We start from the raw sequence: 27,245 nt of genomic DNA on the forward strand, positions 1-27,245 counted from the left end.
TCTATGCCCACCACACAAGCCCCCCTAGAATTCACCCATAGTCAAAAATCTCGCGTCGGGGAGGAAGGACCACCCGGCGCGTACGGACCACAGGGCGAGGGCAGGGGCGCCAACGAGGGCGAGGGCCACCCCACAGGTGGTGGGGGCGGGGCATGGGAGGACGGCCCCGACGTGGGGGCAGAGCCAACTCCAACGGCCTAGAAATGTCCACATGAGTAGGCTTAATCTTGTCGACGGACACAGTCTCAGGTCTTCTACCAACATCCACCACCAGGCTCTTGTCCCTGTGACGTATGACATTGAACGGGCCGTCATAAGGGGGCCGCGGTGGGTATCGTGGCGAATGAAAACAAAATCCGCCGACCGTAGTCCGGTGGACAAACCAAACTCTAGAGAGCGCCTTGCGTTTCTTTTGGTGACCTTAAGGAAAATTGGAAATTGAGGGGTGAGTAGAGAGAGGCATTCATTATTAAATCATTATTTCTTACAATGCAACTTGTGACATGTTAAAAGATCTGTAAAATTAGTGGAGCTTCCCATTCATTTGGGACATGCTGTGTTTATCTGAATTTTGTTGCTAATTACATTACATTACATTACATTGCATTTAGCTGACGCTTTTATCCAAAGCGACTTACAATAAGTGCGTTTGACTAACAAAATACAAACTTGAAGAAAACAGAATCATATAAGTACATCAGGTTTCATAGAGCAAAAACATTTCAAGTGCTACTCAACTGGCTTTAGGTAAGCCAGTCCTTTATTAGTATATAAGTGCTTTGTTAATAGTTCTATTGCTCGAAGTGGAGTCGAAAGAGATGAGTTTTCAGTCTGCGCCGGAAGGTGTGTAAGCTTTCTGCTGTCCTGATTTCAATGGGGAGCTCATTCCACCATTTTGGAGCCAGGATAGCAAACCCACGTGTTTTTGCTGATGGAAACTTGGGTCCCCTTCGCAGCGAGGGTGCAGCGAGCCGTTTGGTTGATGCAGAGCGGAGTGCACATGCTGGGGTGTACGGTTTAACCATGTCCTGGATGTAGGAAGGGCCAGATCCAAGTACCATTGTCTTGAAGTGGATTCTAGCAGTTACCGGAAGCCAGTGGAGGGAGCGGAGGAGCGGCGTGGTGTGGGAGAATTTAGGAAGGTTGAAGACCAGACGAGCCGCTGCATTCTGGATGAGCTGCAGAGGTCGGATGGCACATGCAGGTAGACCAGCCAGGAGGGAGTTGCAGTAGTCTAGGCGTGAGATGATGAGAGCCTGGACCAGAACCTGCGTTGCTTTCTGGGTCAGCTGGGGACGTATCTTCCTGATGTTGTAAAGCGTGTATCTGCAGCAGCGGGTTGTAGCAGCTATGTTTGCAGTGAAGGACAGGTTGTTATCTAGGATCACACCCAGATTCCTTGCAGTCTGAATCGGGGAAACAATAGAGGTGCCGATGTTGATTGTTAGGTCAAGAGTTGGACAATCTTTTCCCGGAAGGAAAAGCAGTTCAGTCTTGTCAAGGTTTAGCTTGAGGTGATGAGCAGACATCCACTGAGAGATGTCAGCTAGACAAGCAGAGATGCGTGCGACGACCTGGGTCTCTGAGCGGGGAAAGGACAGAATTAATTGGGTGTCGTCAGCGTAGCAGTGGTATGAAAAACCATGCGGGCTAATGACAGATCCGAGCGAGTTTGTGTACAAGGAGAAGAGGAGGGGACCAAGAACAGAGCCCTGAGGGACCCCTGTAGTTATTTGACAAGGGTCGGACTCCGACCCTCTCCAAGTAACCCTGTAGGTGCGGTCTTTGAGGTATGAGGTGATGAGGGAAAGTGCAGAGCCTGAAACTCCAAGTTTTTGGAGTGTGCGAAGGAGGATCTGATGATTCACCGTGTCGAATGCAGCAGGCAGGTCCAAAAGGATGATGACAGAGGAGAGGGATGCTGCTTTGGCAGTGTGCAGTTCCTCAGTGACAGCAAGGAGGGCAGTTTCTGTGGAGTGACCTGCCTTGAAACCAGACTGGTGCGGATCCAGAAGGTTGTTCTGATGGAGATAACAGGAGAGTTGTTTAAAGACAGCGCGTTCAAGTGTTTTAGACAGGAACGGGAGGAGAGAGACAGGCCTGTAGTTTATAACATCAGACGGGTTGAGAGTGGGTTTCTTTAGGAGAGGGTTTACTCTTGCCTCCTTGAGACTGTTTGGAAAGTGACCAAAAGTTAGAGAAGTGTTGATGAAATGGGAGAGAAACGGTAGAATATCAGGAGCGATAGTCTGAAGGAGGTTTTAAGGGATAGGGTCCAGAGGACAGGTGGTAGGGCGGGCAGAGGTAATGAGGGTAAGGTCAGTGTGTGGGTGAAAGGAGGGTCTGGTGACCCAGTGGTGAGTAAAGGTGAGTCAGAAAAAGAAGAGCGAATATCATCAACCTTTTTTTCAAAGTGGTTAACAAAGTCACTTGACAGAAGGGAGGAGGGGGAAGGGGCTTTGGGGGGGTCCAGGAGGGAGGAGAAGATGGAAAATAGTTTTTTGGGATTGGAATAGGAAGATTGGATCTTATCTTGAAAGAAAGTGCTTTTTGCCTGAGAGATCGAAGCAGAGAAAGAGGAGAGGAGAGCCTGATAGGTTAGGAAGTCGTCTTGGTGTTTGGATTTCCACCGTTTCCGCTCTGCTGCCCGAAGGACGGTTCTATTAGCACGCAGTGCGTCATTTAGCCAGGGAGCAGGAGGGGACTGACGAGCCTGCCGAGATGTGAGAGGACAGAGAGAGTCCAGAGAGGATGAGAGAGTAGAGAGGAGAGTTTCTGCAGCAGAGTTTGGAGGTAGGAGTTGGAACGAGTCAGAGGAAGGGAGGGCTGAGAGCACCGATGAGGCAAAGGTAGAGGGGGAGAGGGAACGAAGGTTACGGCGGACAGGTGCAGGATGAGAAGAGATTAGTTCGTTATGTTTGGAAAGGGGTAGAGAGAATGAAATTAAGAAGTGATCGGATGTGTGGAGCGGGTTTACAGAGAGGTTAGAAGTAGTGCAGTTCCTTGAGAATATGAGATCAAGGACATTGCCAGCTTTATGAGTTGGTGGGGATGGAGACAGTGAGAAAGCAAAGGCGGTTAACAGAGATGTTAGTTCGTCTATCTTCCCTGTCTGGAGGTTGAAGTCTCCGAGAAGTACAGCGGGAGGGCCAGTTTCAGGGATGTGTGAGAGGAGATTATCTAATTCCTCCAAGAAGTCCCCCAAGGCGCCTGGTGGACGGTAGAGAACAACAATGGTTAATTGTATAGGATGGGTTACTGTGACGGTATGGAATTCAAAGGTGGAAGGAGTGAAGTTAGGTAGCTTGAAGAGGGAAAAGCTCCATTTGGGAGAGAGCAGGAGACCAGTGCCCGCTCCTGCCGCCACTGTGTCAAGCCGTTGTGTCCTTGGGCAAGACACTTCACCCGGATTTGCTCCTGTGGGTATTGTCCACAGTACATGTATAATACCAATGTGTACCTGTAAAAGCGCCTCGATGTCTTCGAGGCGTGAAGATGGACGGTGTGGCGCAGTGCGCTGTGCAATGATCATCAGATCAAAGGGTGAAACCCGCCGCTGCTGCGTCTGTAAAGCCGGTGTGTCCTTGGGCAAGACACTTCACCTGAACTTGCTCCTGTGGGTATTGTCCACAGTATCTGACCATTGCATGTATCATATATGTGTAATGTGTGTATATGTAAAGCGCTTTGAGTCATTGATAAAGCGCTATAATAAATGTAAGGAATTATTATTAATTATTATGGGAGAAGGAATATGCTGTGGAGAGAGCTTCTGGGGTGGATGTGTTGGATGGAGTAATCCACGTCTCAGTGAGAGCAAGGAAATCCAGAGACTGCAGGGAAGCGTAGCCAGAGATGAAGTCAGCCTTAGGAACAGCTGACTGGCAGTTCCACAGGCCGCCTGAAACTAGATGTTGGATGTCAGTGGAGCATGTGGGATAGACGAGAGCAGGCCGGTTATATCGATTACGAGATACACGGCGCCAGTGATAATTGCGAGAAGACACATGAACAGGAATGGAGAAAATACACATGATTATAGCATGAGGGGCTAAACAACCAAATAAAAATAAAACACCAGCGATACTCAGTTCAATCAAAGTAGGATTTGCCTCCTCTTTGCCACCCTCGTGACTCCAGCAGGACTCTATTGTCTTTGTCAGTCTTCGTCTGTCTGACGCTCCAGGAAAGTGCTACCTAAAAATGGACACCTGATTGCTGAGTTCTCACAGATGTGGGGCCACGCCCCTTTAATTAGTTAACTCTCTGCAGCTGGTGGCCCTCAAAAGGAAATCGAGACTGGCTCCCTCCTGAGTTGCTATTGTGTCTTTTCAGTGACCCAATGGTTTTACAATTACATTAAACTCTAAGTTATAAAGTTATGAGTTTAACCCTTAATACAGTTACACCTACTCAATAAAGCTCTTAGTATTCTACAAATGTTTAAATCAAAGTTAACCCTAGCAGTCAGTTAGTTCAGTTTTAAGGTTTCAGTCAAATTACTTGTCCCAAGTTTCTGCCTGACAGATACTGTAGAGGTTTTGAGATTTAAAATCACAATTTCAGTCAGATCAACTACAGAGCATTTATACAGAGTACACACACTGAAACAGAGAAGTCTAAAGACAGAATGTTACTCACACAATTCTAGAAGTCACCAGTTGTTATCCTGTCAAAGTCGAGTTGCACACAAAGTCGAGTTGCTAATCTTTCAGACTCCTGCTGTCAAGAACAAAATACAAGTCTCAGTCACCAAGGCAGGTATTAACATATTTATTACACCGTTAAGAGAACAACAATACCAGAATTATACTGCAAAGTTTCACAGACTGACAGACCATAGTTTACAGCCCAAAAAAGAAATAAAAAAAGAAACAAAAAGAAACAAAATCAACAAGAAACCACAGTTCTGACATAGTAGACTGGAAAGCTCTCTAGGACACTGACTCTAGGCGATGAAGAGACCGCCCAGGGTCAGCCTACCACTAACCTGTGGTTTTCATGTCTCAATTAAGTATTGCACAACAACTTCAAATCATTTGAGCTCTTTTTTTTCACAATATTTTTCTCAAGAGAGCCCAAAAAACAAACCCTCCCACCCCGGAAGTTCAACTCACTCCCAACAGTTTAATGCTACGGCCTTCACTTTTCACTGTTGGCCCCACACATTTCCCCAAAGTTTCTTGATAAGTAGGACATTTAAATAATATGTCCCCCTATTGTGAAAAACAGGCATGCCTAAACTGTAGCCATGATATTCCTTTTTTGACTTTTTTTTTACAAGGTTTTGCCTTTTGTATACCCCCTCTTTTGAATTGACCCTCGCTGACAAGTTGACAAGCGCTTTGGCTTGTCTTCACAACAGAGAAGAGTAAAGGAGAAAAAAGTGGAGGGGAAACAGGAGAGATAAAAGAGCAAGAGAGAAACATTTCTTATCTGTCACCCTAGCTTGTACAGTATCATCGAAATAGGAATCAACAACAATTTTATTTAAAAGTAGCACATTTTTTAAAATCTGTTCAAACAATTCAAACTCTTGATGTACTCTAAAAACTCCACAGGCATAAAGGAACATAACAAAAGTGTTTTCAGGTTTTTTTTTCTCATTTCTATTCATTTATGTTTCATTTATTTATGAGGTCTGCATTGTTACCAAGTAGTGATATGGTTTTGCAGCTGTATGAGCTTCGACTTTGGGTTTTTTATTTTCCTGTTCTCTTGTGCCCATTTGGTTTAGACTAGACCAGTATCAGCGCCGCGACTGATGCTCTTATCGTGCTGTAAGAGGTAGAGTGAGACTTGTTTGCCACCGAGGAATTTGTAGCAAAACACACATAGAGGAGGGAAGAAAGAAAAAAATAGAGCTTCTCAAAGAACGATAATGTTTGTCTTCATTTCTGTTTTTTTATCCAGGTTTTGCCCTGATATTGATGAACACACACATTACTTGTTCTATACTTTCAAATACACTAGTGTTAAAACAGCTTTGCTGTCTTTTCACAGCTTCTGAGGAGTTGCTAGTAGGGTGTCAGACACCTTTTTGGATTGTTTAACCCTTTAGAGTCGAGAATGCAGGTGTGTACTTTATTTAAACAAGAAGGGAGAGATGAGGAAGTACAGAGGGAGCAAACAGCCCTGAACCTTTGTGGGCCTCCACTTGTTCCTTGAGGTCAGAATTTGTAACGCGCTTCTATAGCACCAAGGTGTTTGGGGTGAAGAGCCTTTGTGTGCGTCGGGATAAGTGCTCTATTACTGCGAATGAGAGGTTTGTTTGATTTACATTGAAGGTTTACAACAAAGCTGTGACTTATTATCTACCGTAACAGCAAACAAATGATGTACTTTGATATAAATAAATAGAAAATAACTGCAAATGGCATTGTTGTGAAAGCCCTGTCTCATGCTCACCTACTTCCAAAAAAAGAAATCATCTTCTTAAAGCTGAAGTGGGCACTTAATCTGACCTTTGTGTAATGAGAACATGTATAAACAAGTTAAAAAAATATCTAAAATGTTTATTTCTCTAAAAATTGGCACAGGAGTCATCAGTGTTTATTATTGTTCCGGTTAAACTGTAACACTGCTGAAAAAGTTCATTATGTTTAATCCCACCTTCTCATTTCACATAGTAAGATTAGTGCCATTGGTTTTCAGAAAGTATTAAAAATAAATACATTTTATGTCACTGTTGTGGTTTTCGAATGTGTGAACAAAACCTGCAGAAATAAATACCCAAATATATGTGTGAACAAACCTCTTTTGAAAATCGTTTTAACTCAGGATTTTGGTCCTTGGTGTCAGTCTTTGGCTGTTTTTGTTTTGTTTATCTCTTGTGTTAATACTGTGTGTTACCTGGTGCTTTGCAGTGTTAAAGCTGTTGGAGTCTACACTTCTGCATTTGGAAAGTTAGTTTGTTAGAATATTTTTTTGTATTTTTTTGTACTTTTTTTTGGTTGGTTTTTCAGTTTTTCAAAAAAAATAACAAATATTTAACAAACGTTCAGTAATGTGCATGCACTGTCTGTAACTATTAAAAGAAAAAACGTTATGTTATGGCCGCTTTTGTTATCATGTTGATAAGAAAAAACAATGAGATGGTGATTTTACATATTTCCGACTCCCACAATCCCAAAAAATGTGAAAATAATGCTATCACTACATACAAAAATGGTTGATGGGTTATGGCTCTATACCGACAACACAAGTATGCTGAAAAAAAGCATGCCGAAATAACCTCTGTGACAGTGCAAATACATTTATGTATGTCCCTTGTACAAAACATTTAGGTTAGCATTCCGCGCAACATGCTAGTTCTCAGAAAAGATCTGGGTCGGACTCGAGTAGCAGCTCTGAGATATAGCTTGTGTCTTTTCTTGAGGACAAACGGAAGTAAAACTTAGAGAACTACGAGGGATCTACCACTTACACACAGAATAGAAAAGCAGCTTGGAAATAAAGGTAACACTTGTTATTTTTTTATCTCTTTTTGCTAGAGAGAGAGTGAGTTATGAGGGATTTAGAGTTGAGACTGGTTGAAGTACTATGCATCGTCACAATTGTCCAACACATATACAATAAATAACCATTGGTGACACCACAGGACAGAAGTCTTAAACACCATGACATCCACAGAAAAAGAAAAGGAACATGAAGAAAGATGGAAATGTTTTTCAGAGTTGAGACAAGAGGGGGTGTCTGGGGCGCAGAATGAGCTTCCTACCGGGTCCTCCATGTTGTAGGTTTCCACACTAACTTCACTTCCTGTTCGAGAGCTTCTGTGACCCACCAAGCATGCACGTGCACATTGTAGTCAGTACATCCTCCACATGTGCAGTGGGCAAAGTTTTGTATCTTGTCCAATAATTCTTCCTTCAGGGATACGGATTTGTATTTCCTAGCCCACTGACCTGGATATTATTACAAGTGAGAGGGAAATAACATTGGTTGAACAGCTGGCTCTGCTTGCAATCTGCTGCACATATGCCCATTTCATGGCTGTCTGTGGGCAAGAGATCCAGTCCACCCCTCTCCTCTCTCCAAGCAACTAACTTGTTTATCCATCCATCCATTGGTTGTCTTTCAGACAACCTAAATCTGATATGTTTCTTTGCAAAGAAAATTGATGACTTGTTCTGCTAGCTAGTGTTGTTCTCTTGGTATTCTGCTTAGTAAAATGAGGTTGAGTATTATCATTTCACAGGAACAGGGAGGAAATAATTCAAGGAGGAAAAATGAAAACATAAAAAAGGGGAGGTCAGGTATACTTCTCTCAAGTTCACGGCTATCTCTGCTCAGTCTCTTAATATTTACAAGAAAAAATAAGATAAGCTACAATGACAACAACATTAACAACAACAGGCACAACAACAAACGGACAACAAGAATAGCAAGTGTAACGATAAAAGGATGTCAATATTTAAATTCATTCATTCAAAACAAAGAATATCTTTGTGTTTCTTTAAAATCAAGTCAATATGACCTGATTACGGACCTCCTCCTCCTTCTTCTATGAACATAGGCTGCAAGATAGACAGAAGCATTGCCATCTCTTTCTGTTAGCCAAGTTAGCTTAGTATCGTTCCAAGGCAATGTTACAGTCATGCTGTTTGTGGGGTTTAGGGCTGGATGGTTAGCCTCTGCCTCCATCCTCCGCCTGAGTGTCTCAGCGCGGTGTGCTTTCCAGGGCAGAGGAGGATGGGGTGCTGGGGGTGGAGGAGCGAGGCGTGGCAGCAGGGGGGGTTGCAGCCGGACTCCCAGTCCCACTGCTCGGGGTGCAGGTGGAGGAGCTGATGGGGGCAGGGGTCTCTGACCCCGGCACTCCACCCTGCTGCTGGCTGGCCTGCTGCTGCTGCTGCTGCTGGGCCTGGAGGGTCTGACCGCAGACATGGTGGTGCTTCTCCCAGTCCTTATGCTGGCAGAAGGAGCCGCAGTAACGCGCCGTGTTGCAGCCGCTGCACGTCTCACTGGCTTTACGGCCACAGTTCCAGCAGCTCTGAAGGAAGGATGGAGAGACAAAGGTAACTAACAGGAAAATCAAACAAAAAGTATTTACAGGGCTGAACTGAGAAAGGTGTCCTTTTTGTTTGATTTTATGTGTCTAATCACACAAAACAGACACCACAATAACAGAATAGGTCTCTCCTTTTACAACACTTAAGCTTAAAACAAACCACAGATAGATCAAAAACCCATCTCTGATTACATCTAGGGCCTCATAGATCTTTAAAACCACAGGAAGAGTGTGTCAAGGCGGCTGCAGAGCCACAGGAAACAGGAGAACAAGGATACAAACAGCTTCTAAAAGTTTTCCTCTGGGGCACTTCCCTCTCATAAACATCACTACTGCAATTAATGGCAGATGTGAGACATATTTCCATCTCACTTAACTGATTAAACGTCTAGGCCTCTAATGGTAATTAGAAAATGGAAGCTCCTTCTCTTGTATCCTCTCGGTTGAATTGATAACACCTTTATAAACATGCTAGCTACTCGGTCGGAGGGAAATAGGAAGCAGGAAAGCGAGGGTAATTGATACTTGATTAACCTGGTTTCGCTTCACTTTGATCACTCTGCTGACTATAAATTAAGTTAGATTTGCAGGACACTTACAAACAAGTTTACTAATCCAATGATAAATTAGAAACAGACACTTATGTATGAGAGAAGATCCCCTATCATCAACAGCTTGTAAGCATAGTCAGTGACAACATAGAAATACCAATACTACCAAACAAGAGGCGATGACAGTTTCCATGATTTGTTTGAAAGAATGAGGCTACAACTTGGGATGTGTTGAAGATGTGTGTATTTCCTAACCTCGCTGGAGTCCTCCTGTTGGTTGATTATGGAGACCGCGTCCTCCGCCGCCTGCCGCTTTGCCTCGGCTACCGTGCGCTCCATCTTGGCCCGCTCGCTGCTGATCATCTCGTGAGCCTTACGCTCTGCCTCCGTAACGGCTTTTTGCAGCTCTGACACGGCCTGTCGCTTCACCTCATTCACGGCCTCTTCTGGAAAGAGTGTGGAGACAGAGGAAGTCAAGCCTCCCGCACCTGTAATGTAGTTTGCATTGTATCATCCTGACATTGGGAATTTATTTTCAATGAGCACACTGCTAAATGAAATAATTCACTGATGTTTGTCTTTTGTCCAAGGTTCAATATTTTCTATTCAATAAAACATTTTTTATGAATTAGCTGTAAAAGTTTCATTCAACAGAAATAGTATCTAAGATTATGCCTTTTACAAAGATGAGTGGAAAATCAGATGAGATCAATCTGTAACACATCTGAAAGACAGAAACCACTACCATAAAACCAATTTCCTAACCAAACCTTTCATTTGTTTTTACATGAGGAAGAAATCTGAGAAAATACATGCTTTGTACATCTGGAGATGATGAGGAGTAGTTTACATGGCAGGGAAAACATGTAGCATTTGTATTCCAAGATCAAGAGCATGTGGCACCCCTTGAGATACATCAATTAAAAAATGTGGTGTATATGTGATAGCAGGTATTTTAACGTTTACAGGAGAAAGGATCTTATTTGATTGAAATGTCGAGCAAAATAAATGGATATGTTTTCTTATTATTTGAAAAATAACCTCAAGTCAACAGCATGAGTGAAATTACTTTCAGGTAATCAGTCAGAAAACGTGCTTTTGAGATGAAGCAATGTGTTATTTTATACATGTTTTGTGTAATAACCCTGCCGTGCGGGTGTTAAGCGGTGGAATTTCGATCGAACGTCAAAGCAAAAGGAGGGCTTTTTTGTTTGCTCCCTTCAAGCCTGTAACTTAACTAATTGTGTATGCAAATCAGGCAATTTATATTTAAATTATGCATTTCCATTGTGATCCCAGAGGCCCATGTGGTGAGGGGAAGTGGGAAACTGGTAGGACACCGCACAAGGTGCTTGAATATTTATCACCAACTGTAAACATTTTGCCTATTTCAAACAGATGTATTCACCACGGCACTCCATTGTGTTAAAAATCCTATTTTGCAATCCTCCCTGGGTCACATTTAAATCAGTCTCCCAGCCAGAATATATGCAACTGAAGTGAAAGGGAATACTGAGAAGAATGTGGAGAGAATGAGAAATAGCTGCCACCGTTTATCCTACAGGCAAGAGATAAATACTGCTTTATGTCTGACAAATATGCTTCTCTTACTTTCATTTCCTTTGTACACATTACACATATATTACAAATATAAAATCTGTTTTCAATATCTGACAGAATGTGGGCTTTTTCTAAAGACAAAGACATTTTCTTTCCATCGTGATTGAGCTGAATTTTCCAACCAGGGGGGTTTTGTCTTTAACCTACTGTGCTGCTTGATGTCATGGAAATTGCCCCAGTGTCGTGTGATATATGCCTTGTGCATGGAATTGTGATTACACACCAAATGCCTTAGATGGAAGATCGATCAAAGCCGGAGAGTACTGGAGAGCAGGCACGGTCCCGATGGTGATACTCAATTCAATTTAAATGCATATTACTTGTTCTGAGTATCTCACACATCATGCTTGGTCAAGCAAGGGGACAATTTCCCTTTCTCCAAGGGGTTTAAAAGCAGATATACTGTATCACTGACGGGGAATACAAAGTAGATTCCACGAGCGCCAAACCCTCAGCGGAAAAGCCTTTCAGCTTTTCAGCTTGGCCATAATGGTGATTGCAGCTGTGCTCATGAGTTTAAAAAATGATGCTTGTGTACCCTTAAAATATAATGGCAACTAATGAAAGCTGTTAAAGCAACAACGAGTTTCAACACTTGATCTTATCTGGCACTACATTTTACAACACTTTCGCTAAATAGAATAGCTGCAATGTCTGTCTCTGATGGGGACTGCCAAAAGGAAGAAGATACCAAATCTTGCTACTGTACTGTTAACAGGGGAACCACTGGACCAGCTGTTAAAGCTACTTCTGTCCCTTATTTGACTGGAGCAATAAAACGTTTTACAACCTGACATCATATTTGGAAAGTGTTGAGTGTGGTGGTGAAACTCTTATTACTGTATCAAATATAACATATTCTCCAAGCGAAGCCTTCCAGGGAAAGAGGAGGCAGACAGCAGACTATATCAGGATGAGAGGGGAGAATGGGGTTTAAAGGAGCGCCTCTCATCCACTTCAAGCCTTGAGTCATGTAGGTGAAGAAGATTGACCTATTTTCTAAAAGACTAAATGTCTTAAAAATGGCATAGAGATAAAGAGAAAAAGTTTGTGTGTGTGTGTGTGTGTGTGTGTGTGTGTGTGTGTGTGTGTGTGTGTGTGTGTGAGATGATGGGAGGGCTGCTCACCAGCTTTTTTCCAGATCTCCTCAGGAACGTAGCCAGACACAGGCCGGTGCACCATCTCCCTGTGAATTTCTGGGAAGAAGCCAGCACAAAGCACAAAGGCAATCAGAGATAGCATTACAAAAACAAACATTCATTTGCCACTGATGCAATAAACGAATACAATGTTGAATGGATCAGGTTGTCAGTAGGCAGCTATATGTTCAACAGCCTGTATCATGATAACTTAGATAACATGGCTTTAAGAGTAGAAGACCTAAAATAGACAACTGGCGAACTCTTATGTATACCAAGTATATTTCTATTGTGGTGTGAGCCAAATTACCAACTCAATTTGAGTATTAGGTAGCCTTTCTGAATATAAAACTTGAAAGAAAATCAATACAATTAATACCATCACTTTTACATAGGACGCAAACCAGCTAAGAACAATGGAATTATGTTTTAAAGCCATTAGTTATTCATGTAAGAGCTTCCTTTATAGTGGTTTAAAACTGCATATTTAAAAAAAGTTTCACCTCAAAATATGTGGTTTAAAATACTTATTTAATGTATTTGTATAAAATGATAAAAATGAAAGTTAGTCTATAAAACAAGGGGTCATGTTGTCATACAATGATGGAAACACTGACATAACTTACTGGAACATGGCTTTAAGCTGTCCTGTTATTTAATACATGCACACTACAGTATGTGTGATCTCTTACCTGGTGTGGCATTTTCCTGGGCTGCCGGGCTCTGCTGCCTCGACTGCCCCCCCGCGGCGCCTTTCTTCAGCTCTTCGGTGTCGCTGTATCGTCTGATCCAGTAGTTGAGCTCCTCGCGGTCGGCCTCCTGGCAGCGCCGCAGAACTGTCAGCGAACGCCTCGTCTTCTCCACCATGTCCATGATGCAGTTCAGCAGCTGGGGTGACAGGGAGCGGACAAGGCGCTGAGTTTACATATAGACATGGAAGGATTGATTCATATTAAACAAGGATATTGTGGCAGGCAGGGTTATAAATGAAAGCCAACATCTGTAATGTTATTATTATAATAATAATAATGAATTATAGAGTTCTGTATATGATGAGAAACACCCTCACCCTTGAAACACACCTCTCCACTTGACTTCATACACTATCACTTCAGTTAGTTATACATTATGTGATTGAGTGATTCCATTTTCACTGCATATCAACAACTGTGAGGTGAAACAGCATCGCAAATGTGGCACTAGATGTTCTGTCATATTTGCAGTAGTATGAACATGCGGCTGTGTTTCATGTTAACCCTGAAGGTGAACAAGCAAGCAACAAAGCAATATTTACATTGTTTGTTTACATGCAAGCCTGCACATAAATAAAACCCTGACTAGTAGTCTATGCATGTGATGTCAAAGCTTTACAGCAGTTAGCAAACACACGATTTCTCTTAGGAGTGTAACATAGACTTACAAGACTATGTGATGTATAACAAATAGATCATCTCTAATTATTAGATAATCTCTTTTACTTAAGATATAGTAATAAAAAAATGTTATTACTTTTCTTACATGGTCAAGGTGTTTCCACTCCTCAGCCCACTCTCTGTCTGTCAGCCTGTGGTCAATCACTTCCTCCTGCCTGGTCCCTGTCTGCATACCTGTAAGAGAAGATAGATAGAACGATAAACCGAGAGGATCAATGTAACATCACTCCATCCATTCATCATTTGATCCCAGGTTGAAACTCTCTGACCATCCATTTCTTTCTCCTCCCCCCTTACTCCCCCCTTGACTGAGCTTCTAGTCCCGAAGAATCATCCATTACAAGGCGAGACATGCTTAATAACTCTCTTATTTTTAGAATGAAGCCACCATCGTCGTTGCAGCTTCATCAAGCCTTGGTCTGTGCAGACAATGTCTCTAAATGACCACACTGTGCCTCAATGTATTTCTGTCCGGCATATCCAACAGTGTATTACTTCAGAAGGACGGTTGTGTGTCTGCTAAGCCGACACGCATCCACCAGACTCAAGTGCTAAGTGACTGATTATCAGTATTATAAAAATGGATACGGATCTCAGCGGTATAAAAAGAATTGAGAAGCATAAGATATGATGTAAAAATGATGTAACTGTTGTAACGGTTTACTTTTGTATATATACAATCCTCTTAGTGTATCTCTTTGTTTTATAGAGTGAAAGCTTTGGAAGTGTGCCATTTAGTGGAATTGGTTTGAGTGTCCATATCCAAATGTATGGACACACACACGCACGCACGCACGCACGCATAAACACACACACACACACACACTTAAATGCACCCTCCATTCTCCCCCATGTCCTCACCGATGGGCCTGGGCCTCTCCCGGATCTCCCGTTGGTTGGAGGCGGGGTGTCTGTAGTTGTCCCGGTAGTGATGGGCGATGGCCATGTCGTCCAGCCTGTAGTGCTGAGGAGGGATAGGGCCAGGGTGGGGCAGGCCGTTGGGCTGGTAGGCGAGCCCATTGGATGGGCTGAAGCGCTGGGCGGGGCTTATGGTGCATGGCCTCTTGCTAGGGTGAACATCAGGGTGCAGGGCACCATCTCGCTCGAAGCCGTTCTCTTTGGTTCTGGGTGGAGAAAGATAGATAAACCAAATTGAGCATTACCCTCCATGTTAATTTCTTTTACAAAGAAGGTTTTTTAAATAATAAGAATCCTGACACCACATTAGGATCATACAGTATTATTCTGACCTACTGACAAAATATAAAATAGGACTAGATATGAGACTAAATGCCAGAAAACTCGGCAAACAACTAAAGATCTATTAAGGCTAAAAAGCAGAAATAACTATGGCAAAAAAAGGGGAAAGAGGAAATAAGCACAAATAAGTGTGATGTTAATATCAAACCTATTCAGTAAAAATATGTCTTATTCAGAAATAGGTTGTTACAGTTCTTACATACACAAATGAGACTTGAAACAAATCATCACATCAACTCTTTGTTCCTGTGTGCTGTAAAGGCTTGAGTTGACCTGCTAACAGACAAAATATCTACAGAAAGGCTGTTTTCTTTCATGGAAACCATGTCCATTCATCTATACACACACATACATTAAAGTATACACTGACACAAATTACAGACACATACATGCCCTCTAAAGTACCTGCCAAGGGATCAGGTGACATTTTGTAAGCCTTCCTCTGAAGATAAATGTGGCCAGGTGTGTTTGTGTGTGAGCATGTGTGTCTATGTGTGTGTGTTCTCAGCTTTGTCAGCTTACAGTTAAATCTTGCCAGCCTCCCCCCACTGTCTGCAATCCTACACTTCTCTCTGTCTTTCTCCTCCTTCTCCCCATCCCTCTCTCCGATGAACAGATTGAACTTCTTAATGAGCTGTTTTTATGGGCTCCTAATGCTCATCCACAGCTCTCCATATGCTCTTTCCCTCCATCCGCCCGTCTCTCGCTGCCTCCCTCGACTCATCCATCCATTCTTCTCTCCACCCCCAAACCACACTCTTATCTCCCTAGCCTTCCTGCTGCAACAATGTTTATATCTACAGGCACCGGAGTACCATCATGCACACACACCCACAGTCACCTACACAATGCACTGAAGTGTGCGCACATCATTAACCTACTGTCGATACAGACATGGGCCGAATTTGCATATGCTAATGCGGTGACATTTTAATATATTTATTTATTTACAAATAAAAATAGTTAATATTAAATAACAAAAAACACTGTCTGGACCCCTGCTCTCTCATGCATGCATGCAGATAAATATAGGATATTCTCAAATAGTGAATGAACATGTTTTACTACCTCTTCTGATGAGAGACCCATTTCACAGTGAAGAAATGATTTTAAAAGTACATTTATAATTTTTGTGTGAAATAAAGCTCATTTTGTTCTGCTCCCCTTTGTTGTTACACACATTTCAAATTGAAAAGCATTTTGCTTTAAAAAGATAAATTAATAGGTTATAGTGTATGTTGTTAATAGAATTTGAGCTATGGAAATGTGCTGAATTATACTGGATTAACCATAACAGCACAGGTACCAGTGATTTTACAATTCCATCTTTTATTTATTCAGCTTTGTTAAAAAAAATGGTGTTATGCAGGTTTTTTTGCCCCTCATATGCATATTATATGGTGCGATATTCTTGGTCTGGTTCCTGCGGACCATGGTATTAATCAGAATGCATTGATGGTTCATTGTTGTATGTAATTAAGGATTCCCATTCAAATTCCAATATTCCGACACAGGGCTCCAATAAGTAGGAGCGCAGAGCAGAGGTAAGCAGAAAGCAGAGGTGCTTAGCCAGCCGTATTGGAGCTGGAGCCTCATCTGTAAGTGTTATCAGCTCATCTCCCTAGGCACACACACACACACACACACACACACACACACACACACACACACACACACACACACACACACACACACACACACACACACACACACACACACACACACACACACACACACACACACACACACACACACACACACACACACACACACACACACACACACACACAATCTGTACAGAGGTGCACATAGATGAACCATAGTCATGCCTTCACACTGAATAGAGAATCATACACACATTCACAGACAGTCCACATTTTTTCACTGTGTACAGATGCCTCCTTTTTTTTCTCTCTCTCCATATATTATATCTCTCTTTCACATTTACACGCACACCTTTCCCCCTAAGCTCACTCCCTTATGCACCAGACGGCCTGCAAATATGCAGGTATTACAGAAAAAGTCTGCCTATCCGACTGTTGGGGGAAAAGAGAGGTGAGAATTATTAATATTGCTTTTGGCATTTTTGTCCCTCAGCAAATAAAAAAAGTACATTTTCCTCTCCCCTGCCTGTATTAAAAAATATAGACCCCCGGAGGATTATTCTTTATTTCAAAAGACTATGCACATATTGTGCTCGAAGCATAGGCTCAAACTCATAACAATGCACAAACAGAAATGATTGCAAACTTCTGTTTTAAGAAGATGCTTATTAACAGAGAATATGTGTACGATTCTATAGCTAATTCAAGTTTTTTAAGTCTCCCTTCCAAAGAAATGTAGTCATATTGCAGCTCCACCAAAAGTAATGTACTTTATTGGGATGGGAATGAGCCACAGTGTTAAACATGCACACATGCTCGCGGTTGGTCTGGCGGGTTTTCTGCTCGTTTCCGTTTCTGGAGCTCCGAGGAAGACCGTTGAAAAGAGGACTAAAGGTTTTCACAGCGATGTGTGTTCCTGGACGGCACGTCTCAGTGCTTGTCCATTAGAGCAGAGAACATTGAGTCATTACCAAAGTCCGTGACAACAAACGGATGTAAGGATTTGGCTGCGGTGGGGTGGGGAACTAATGTAGAGAAGAGGCACACACACACAGGCGCACACACCCAATCCAGTATTGAAGCAAATGATAACTTACACAGAATACATTTTCATTAACGTATTCACACTTTTCATTAATACACATCTGTCTCCCTTACTTTTTTTTATCCTCAGTGTGTGTGTGTGTGTGTGTGTGTGTGTGTGTGTGTGTGTGTGTGTGTGTGTGTGTGTGTGTGTGTGTGTGTGTGTGTGTGTGTGTTTGGGAGGGTCTATATTTCCCATTGCCTCCTCTCCTCAGTTCTGGCCCATTAAAAGTAGGAGCCTGGAGCCGAGATGTCCAACAGAGCACGTCATGAGGCCCGATGGTGCACTGACAGACACTTCCCATACATACACTAACACATCACACGATTGCCTTGCATTGGCTCAGCTTGTGTCTGGAGTGTTGTATGGGTTTATGCAGGCAGACTCAAAGGGATTCATGCATGAGCTAAAAAAGGAAAGAAACCCTCAGCTGCTTTAATGTCTGGAACTGGTAAATGTATGAACAGAAAGAAGAGTCCCAAACCGCCAAAATAATGTTCTAACTTTCTGATTCACACACCTGTCTGGCGTCCTTCTCTTGCCGTTCTCGTTGACGTCCAGCAGGAGTTCGGAGGAGTCCACAGGGGAGGTGGTGCTGGTGTCCAGGAGCAGCTGCTCGTGCTGGGCCAGGTACTGAGCGGGGTTCTGCTTGGCCAGCCTGGCACAGTGCAGCAGCTCCCTCTGAAGCAGCGGCAGGTTGGCCTACACAAGGAAACAACACTGTTTAACCAGAGAGAAAAATAACAACTGTGGAGTATTTTTCAAACAACGATTTCCTGTAGAATCATCAAATCTGTCTTTTGCCTTCAAACACTTTGCTCCTAGTCACTGACTAATTTGCAAAAAACTGAAAATAATATGTCAGATTCTGAGCTGAGCTGATTCACTCTAAATGTAGTAATAAATAATAAAATAATAAAGTATAAGAAATGCATTTTAATAATAAAACCATTTCAAGGTTAATCAAAATCAACTCAAGCTCTCAAAAAGAAATCTGCTGTTAAAGTTGTCTTCAGTACAAAATATAATATGTTGTTGATTAATTATGTCACAAGATTCATGTTCAAAATCGAAGCATCTCTTTGATATGAAACTAAACTGCATATTGCCTTTAAACCAGTGATGTAGTGGGCATTGGACGTGGGGGTACGCCGTACCCCCACTTATTTGAAGCATGATTTTTTTTTTTAATAGTCTAATAAATATAAAATCATTGCCAGTGTTATCAGTTGCAAGTGTGTATTTGTTGTAATAATGACGGAAACATAATAGGCAGATTTCACAGTAATTATAATAAAAACGTAGCTCAAGCATTTATGCAACTGGATTTGAAGTGTGTGTGTGTGTGTGTGTGTGTGTGTGTGTGTGTGTGTGTGCGCATGTGTGTGTGTGTGTGTGTGTGTGCATTTTTATTATTTGTCCCGCGTCCCACAAATTGAGACTATGTCCCGCATTTGAGTGACAGTCGCGCAGAAAGGCCGGATCGGTTCGCTGACGGCCGGCACCGCCCTTTATTATTATATTGTCTAAACGGCATCATGTACTAAGTTGCGCTGACACAGAGGTCCACACACAGTGTACCCCCCCCTCCGTTGACAGTTCACGAGCGCGTCCATAATGTCTCCCGCCCCGTCCACCCAGTAAGAAAATCCCCACTACACCACTGCTTTAAACCACATCCAATATGTATACCAAAAGCTTTCCCCCAGCCTTTGCAGTCCAAAAACACAAATTTGAGGTAACAAGAGCTCCATTTCTCCACATCATCTGACCCCTGTTTGCTTTACCACTGAACCATCACCACTTCCTGTGACACAGAGTGCATTAACACCCACAGAGTTTCTCTGAGACATTTTTTGATTATAGAGAAACAGTAGCTATTTTCAATCTCTTCAACATAACAAGGGGGTCTGCTTTCTTGTCAGGAGTTACAGGGTCGTGCAGGTATGTGCGTGCCGACTTCAAAGACATCTGATGGGGTGTGTTTTGAAGCAAGAAGATGAAAGTGTTGCGTCAGGCAGGTTCAGAATAAGAGTGGGGGCTTTTTTGGAAAGGTACATTCATCACAAGAGCCTTTGGAGAGGCCATCTGTATGCTTCAGGTCTGTTGATCTTTGTTTTGTCATCAATAACATAATGTCTTGCTTTGTTTTATCCTTTCCTTTCTTCACCCCCAACCCGCATTAGCTCACACATTTGCTTCAGTTTCATGGACTGTTCCGTGTTGTCTTTGCCAACTGCATACAGAAATACTACTTGCAAAACATAAACATGATTTGTTTAGTGGGATTTATGTTTTATAATCATATGAAATCCCTCTCCAGTAATTGGCTGCTGTGAAAGAAATGCAGAGCGCTGGCCTTCGTTTTACCTGCTCGAGTTAATGGTCCGTTAATAGTTTATGATCGTAATTACCCTCTGAAAAGAAGCATCAAATAGATTGCTTTGACCCCAGTGAACTCATCTCTCATTAATTAGAGGTCATCCCAATTGTAAGAGATGGGGGATGCATTAACAAAAGGACTGATTCAAGAAATGCAGACCGCCGAAGAGACTGGATCATTTTTCCCATGACAAAGTACGGCCATTTGCTTCCATGCAGTAACGGTAACCAACATCTGCCCTTGCATAAAGGGAACATTTCAAGTAGTATTCAGCAGCCACCGCTAAAATCAGCACAGGATGATTTATTGTGAAAATACTGGAGCTGTCATTTTGTCAAACGGAGCCAAAAAACTATTTAGAATATGCCACGTTCAGGATATGCTGCACTTCATCAACTTTCCTTTTCACTGTAATTTGCAGTTGGAGTAAAATCTGGGCGACTTAGTTTTTTGCATGTATATTGTCCTATTTCAATTATTTCCTATCACCACTTTCTCTGTCTCTCTCTCTTTGCTTAATGTGTTTACTCCTCAGTCTCACAGCACTCCTTTCATTTCGGCATGACACTAGAAAAACAAATCACTTGACAGATTTAAAAAAAGCTTGTCTTTAAGTTGAAAACAGAGAAACATTGTTTCTCTGGAAGCTCGTTGTCTCGTGTGGCAGGCCTCCCGCCAACACATCACGTCACTGGCGCTGTGTGGTTTATGATTGCCTCCTTCCAGTAAAGAGTCCCAACCAATTTGCGGTTTAGTATTAAGAGAAGGGGAAAGGAGTTGAGTGGGTTTGGGTGGGGGGTGGGGGCGTTGGAGGGGTCGGCTCAGTCTAACATTAGCGTAATGAAAAACTCTGAGCCTTGACGCGCATTGTTGCAGCTGTGCTTCGACGCACCTATAAAAACTCCCCTACACCTCCAACCGCTCGCTGCTGCCATATGGTAGCTGACATTAAAGGCTCCGCAGTGGGAAGACACTAAAATTAGACTGGGGAGAGAGAGAGGCAGAGAAGGAGCGACGGAGGGAAAAAAAGCATCTTTGATTCCGCAGCCATCCCAGTGATACACTAACCATCTGGCGAGGAGAGGAGAAGGGAAGGAGGGACTGGAGGATGGATAGATGGGGAACAGCAAACAGAGAAGAACGAGGATAAAGACAGAAAGATATGGGGGGAGAGCAAATAAGCAGAAAGCAGAAAAGATGAAGAAAACATGAGAATAAGGGAGTGATGTGAGGGGGAGACAGGGAGACCCTGTTTGTGTCTTTAACAGCCAGTAACAGCTATTCTATTGGGACCAAATATCACATTCACGCAGGACCTCAGTGGATAATAGGCTTGTGAATGTCAGCTCACACATGCACACATCTGCAAATGCAGCCATGCACACGTATACAGGCAGCGTAGAGTGTGATGATTCTGTGCTCAGGGAGAACCGACTGTCTTGTTTTTACAAATAACATTAACCTCACGCCTGTCAGTCAGACACACACAGATAGAGCAGGGAGGGAGGGATAGATAAGGGATGGAAAATAGATACAAAGAAGGAGGTAAACAGAGAAAGTAAGAAGGTTTGAGGGAGAACAAAAAAAAAATGGAGAAAACAAAACAGAGCCAGTAATAGAAACAAATGAGCTCTGTGTTAAATGTCATGCTGATCCCTGCTCTCCATCTCTCAGCTCCACACTGATATTGATCTCAGCTTCATCGAGACCCCATAACACTATCTGAACTGCTGTTGCACAGTACATCCCTCAATATAAAGCCCCAGTCCCATTTGTCATCTTTGACTACCAAAACAAATCATAGCGCCCCCGCCGCCAGTCTCACCTCCAGACTGCTTTAGCTCCTCAAATCCTGCAGACATTCAGAATGTGCCCCTGTCTGACACAAACAGCCCAAATGCACATAAATGGCCTCTATTTTACCTGTAGATACAAACAGAAAAGCCACCATCCCTCTTCATTCTTATCTACCAGACTGAATAAAGAGATGGGAGCTGTGCTGTTTTGGCTGAAAAAAGACGACCATTGACAAATGGGCTGAAGCAAGGGCAGGCATGGCAGCTTAAAAGACTGCTTCCTTTTTGGGTGAAATACCATGCTAATGGCTGAAACATAGGGGAAATACTCTTTGAAAAACGTGGCTCAGCTGGATAAAAACAAGTCAAGGACAAAACAAGCCTGAAAGAGGTTGAGGAAATGCGCATGAAAGGGGATGTCGTCTTCTGGCCACAGCCACACTCATTGTGCTCTGTTCCAGGGCACATTTCTTAAAATAACAACAACAACAAAAAACAACTTCTAATATTTCACAGATGATGAATTAAGCTGCTATAGCTTAGGGTTAAACTGAGGTAACCTAACAGAGTAAGGTCAGACTTAGTATTAAAATCACTTATGAATCTTTTAATTAAAAAGAGGCGGAAAGTAAAAGGGATTTGAGAGCAGAATTAGAGACACAGTGAGAAGGAAGAAAGAGAGATGTTGGGAATAGGTACAAGAGACAGATAACAAGATATATAAGGGAGAAAATAGGGCTAAATATCATGAACACAAGTATGCACATCTGGATCTGTGCTGGTTAAATGGTTTCCAGATGTGGTGGATCAGGGAGGCAGGCAGGCAAACTTCTTTCGTAATTGCATATTTCAGTATCTACCTTCAGAAAGGGTATGACGAACGGTCGCAGAGGGAAGTTGGTGGCTTCTTGGAGCTTGGAGTGAAATTCTTCGATGGTTAGGGTGGAATTCTGGAGGAGAGAGAGAGAGAGAGAGAAAACACATGAATCCATGTGGAAGGCATTAAGTGATAATATTACTTATTGGAAGCTAAGCTATATCCTGGCCTGGATGTTTCGGGCTCTCTAATAGGAAGCATATGGGCAGGCCGCAGTGAAAAGAGCCCACAGAAAACAAAGCAGACATTTTCTTCAATTAACAAAACAAATGCAATCAAAAAAGGAAGAAATATGCTTAACTTTGATTATGCAGGAATATGTTTCCCCCCCCCCGAATTATGTGAGTTGGCTTGTTTAAAATCGTTTACATATTTATCTGATTATTTATCTTAATTGTTTGTTGACTTCATACTTTAGCTCAGGCCTGCTTGTCTGCTATTTTGAATAATAGAAAATGTGATGTGTTCATTTTTTGGAGTGCATTCTAAATATGTCCTATTAATGAATACAGTTATTGCAGCTTTGCACAGTTAGAAAACTGTAGCCTTTTTGATTGAAATACAGCCTCCTATCATCAGAGGCGAGGTGATATATGTTCCTTCTTCCTTGCTTTTCTGTTATTTCCTTCACTCTGACATTCATTTGCTTTATGTTGAATCAATATGTTACCAATAGCGTATATGAGCCTGACACATGGGCTGCAGAGCAAATAAGAACACACATTTAAAATCATAGAAAGTGCAGAACAGGAGGAAGTAATATATTTAGTGTGAGGGTATTTCTGTAGTTGAAAACAGGAGGAGTGTGTGTGGTGCATGTGGGGGGTCCAAAGTGGGTTATACGTTTCAGTTTGTCAAACCCAAACAAAGTCCCCCCCCCCCTTCTTCGGTTAGATGTAACTCACATTAACGGCTGACACGACAGCGTAGGTACTATTTTCAATCCTCAACATTTCACAACTATTTCTAGAGCATAGAAGAAGAGTAAAAGGAGTGAAGAAAGAGGAGAGTGCACATGGGAGAGAGTGCGCTCCATAACAAGCACAAATACAAACAAGGTAAAAAAGAATCAAGCGAGACGGAGAACATAAAAAAAAAAGCAGCAGATATATATTTTCCTCCCCACTCTGTCGGTGTTATTTCCCAGACCTGAATTTTGTTACATTCAGCCTTACATCTGTTCGCCCAGATTGCGTCGGGGCTGTTCTTGACAGCTAGAGAAACCTCCCGAGTCTCCCTCTCTCCCTCTCCCCAGCACACAAGCAGCTAATTAACGGTGTCACTCTTTTCAATAAGGCAAGGGGAGGGACAGAGAGAGAGGAAGAAGAGGAGAGAGGGATATGAGAGGGGGGAGGCAAAACGACACAGGAGAGGCAAGTGCGTATGCAGACGGTGAGAATAATAAACATAGAGAAGCCAAAAAGAAGGCTATGCTCTGTGAGGCTAATTAAAATAATTCCACCCTCCGTTTCCTCCGCCTCTTCCTCCTCTCTGCACAACATTCAATCCCTATTTCTGTATTCCCCTGCTCGTAAAGTCAAATCTTCTCAGATCACATAGACGTGTAGTTAATCTTCAGATTTGCACATGTATTTTATATTATCTTCATATAAACCATGTCAGCTAAGCCGCAGAAAAACATCTGTCAGATCAAATCTCTGTTGGATGAATGTAGTTTGATGTTTGCAGGTTTTATTTTGGATTTTCTGTATTTCAATGATTGTTTTTCTTTGCATTCATGTTGTTTATATACTTTATTCAACTCTAAATTATGTTTTGAATCTCCACACACACATCTCCTGGATATTCATTTGCGTTAGAAGTGTGATTATCAGTAATGCTTTAATTTGTGCAAACCTTAAAGCTACAATCAGTTTTTTAATTAGCTTAATAAATAACGTTTTAATATTGCAACATGTTAGGTTGTCAGACACCTGCACAATAGTGATAACATTAATTTGCTGTTAAAATAAAGTCTAATCTCTATTTCCCGTGGATCTGGTATTCCCTGTTGTTGAATTTAAATAAGTCTAATCAGACTGTAGTCTTTTAGGTTGATGTTATTCTTCGTCCCAGCAGACAGCCAAATGCCATACATTGGTCAGGCCTAGTTTTTCACTGAATAATGGGCTGTAAAATACTTATAGACGTTGATGCTGGAGGCAGGGGTTCACAAATCTCTGTTTATTTTACACTTATGCCTGAAGGACCAGATGGGTTAGATTTCTGACATAAGAACATAACAAAGTCTTAAAGAAATACCCCTGAGGCTTTCGTAATCAGCGATAAGTATTTCAAAGTATTTCAAGTAATCATCTCTATGACTGACAACTAACCTGACACTGTTTCATCTGTATAGTTCAGTAAACTCCTGCCATCTGGTGCAGCTGAACAAATCTTAAAAATGATTCTCAAATGGCCCACTAATGGATTGACGGATTCCTGCTAACTTAAGGACCGGTGTCACCTTTCCCTGTGAGCCCTTTGAACTAACGCTCACATGCACAGAAGCCACTCACCACTAGTCCCAGCACTAATGTGCGGACCCGCTCGCCGATTTCAGGTGAGATGTCGTTGCCAAACTGCTGTAGAGTTGTGAGGAAGCGCTTGAGCTTGCTGAGCTGCCGGGCGCCGCAGGCCGGGGGTAGCTGCTGATTGGCCAGCGAGGAAGAGGAGGAGGAGCTGGGACCATTGCTGTAGCCGTTGGGAGGAGACGGAGCGCCGTTTAGCGCCGTAGGAGAGTGGCTGCTGCCGTTGGTTACTGCGTGAGACAAGGACATAAAGTGTTAAGAGAAAGGACACCAAATTGTTTCACAAACAAAAAAAAACGTTTGATTTTTTTTTTATTTACATTGTGCAAACTGCTTTCTCTCTTGCTCTATCCAAATGACCCAAAACAACCTAAAATCCCTGACTGTGTTTACCAAACACCAACAGAGGAAACAACATGCGTCAGCTTCACTGAGACCAAACCAGTGATTTGGAATGATTTACATTCCCCTGAAAAAAAATCACAATCCTCGACATTTGTTTCCAATCATCGCGGCTTGTTTGATCCTTTGTGGCGTCCTCTCAAAAACCCCAAAAAGCCTGCATTTGGAGACATGCTGCCTCTCTGCACCTCCTTTCCCCTTTCCCTCCCTCCCTGCAGTCTAAACAAGCAGAGACAGTGTGACCCCCGTCGTGCCAGAGCATGGTGTGTGTGTGTGTGTGTGTGTGTGTGTGTGTGTGTGTGTGTGGTGTGTGTGTGTGTGTGTGTGTGTGTGTGTGTGTGTGTGTGTGTGTGTTGGGGGAGTTGGTATACAAAGAGATACAAGGCGGCATAAAGCTTTCTCTCTAATGAGATTAGGGTTTGACTAGCGATCCACTCACTCCCCCTCTGGCTGCCGTCCAAAGCCGCCACTGTAAAGAGAGACCAGATACTCAAACTGCATCTGCTAACAATTACATCGGGTGGAAATCAAAGCATACTGCTTTGTTAAAACCTTCGGCAAGCGTAATGAGAGAGTCGGCCTTTCCTCCCTCATCGCACGGAAGCCCCAATGTTAATTGTGGAGTGTGAGCAACAGAGAGAGAAACAGACTGATACAAAGAGAGAGGGAGAAAGTAAATACCAAAGAAAGAACTAAATAATGCCTCTGCTCCAAAAAGAAAAACAGAAATACTAACGCAGACTTGAGTGCTCTGAGCATTTTGAACCACAAGGCCTTTGATTCTTTGATTCTAGTGCTCTTCATGCAAGTGGTTAAGTGTGCACTTCTAAGTGAATACTAGGGTGTAATTTGCTCGTCACAGGCTATGTGCGCGTCGTGGCAAAGCTCCAACAGTTTGTAAGCGTGGGTGTTAAGGAACTTGTTGGGGGAGTTGTTAGGAATGACTGCAATTTGAAAAAAGGATCAATGAATAGATGTTAAAAAGGTATTTTGATGCTGATGGAATTCGATTATTGGGTTTAACGCAACCATAAAGTGAATATTCTCAATTGTGAGTGCATGTAAGTCTGCTCTGTTTCAAAGTAATGTGTTTTTTACGTACAAAGGTGGACTTATACTTCTGCAGTGACACCTGCTTCTGCATTCTGCTCAGCACTACATTTCACATGTTGACACATCACCAATCCAACTTTGTTTCTTACAGATATTGACTGTGATACCACAACACAGTGTACTGTATCTACTGAAACGAATACTGATCTAATGCTCTATTTTCCCAAGTAAAAATTTACACAACAGGAATGCTATGGCACTGAGAACTCTGCTGAGATTACATGAATGGAAGTGGACCCATTGATCTTCATTATGCCATTTGTAAAATATGTAACGACATAACTTGATTTACCCCTGACACATAAATACAACCCTGGCTTACTCACATGTGGTGGGGGTGTAGGAGCTGTTACGAGGTGCTCCCTGCGTGCTGGGTGGGGGGGGGCATGGTAGGGGGGGTCAACCTGGACTGTGTCTTGACGTCCGCAGGTGAGTCGGGCAT

General features: G+C 42.6%; 1 protein-coding gene across 1 annotated transcript; it reads right to left on the reverse strand.

Annotated features, from left to right (window-relative positions):
* Positions 1-4,757: 4,757 nt before the first annotated feature.
* Positions 4,758-27,245, reverse strand: runx1t1 (RUNX1 partner transcriptional co-repressor 1). Its single transcript, XM_034240814.1, is given in 11 exon segments — positions 4,758-8,992; positions 9,817-10,007; positions 12,309-12,377; positions 13,013-13,208; positions 13,839-13,927; positions 14,615-14,877; positions 18,222-18,403; positions 22,741-22,830; positions 25,277-25,518; positions 27,130-27,182; positions 27,184-27,245. Coding segments are annotated over 11 exon segments (1,767 nt in total). The 3' UTR covers positions 4,758-8,662.

The sequence above is a fragment of the Gymnodraco acuticeps genome, unplaced genomic scaffold, assembly GCF_902827175.1.
Source record: "Gymnodraco acuticeps unplaced genomic scaffold, fGymAcu1.1, whole genome shotgun sequence".
Taxonomy (NCBI): Eukaryota; Metazoa; Chordata; class Actinopteri; order Perciformes; family Bathydraconidae; genus Gymnodraco; species Gymnodraco acuticeps.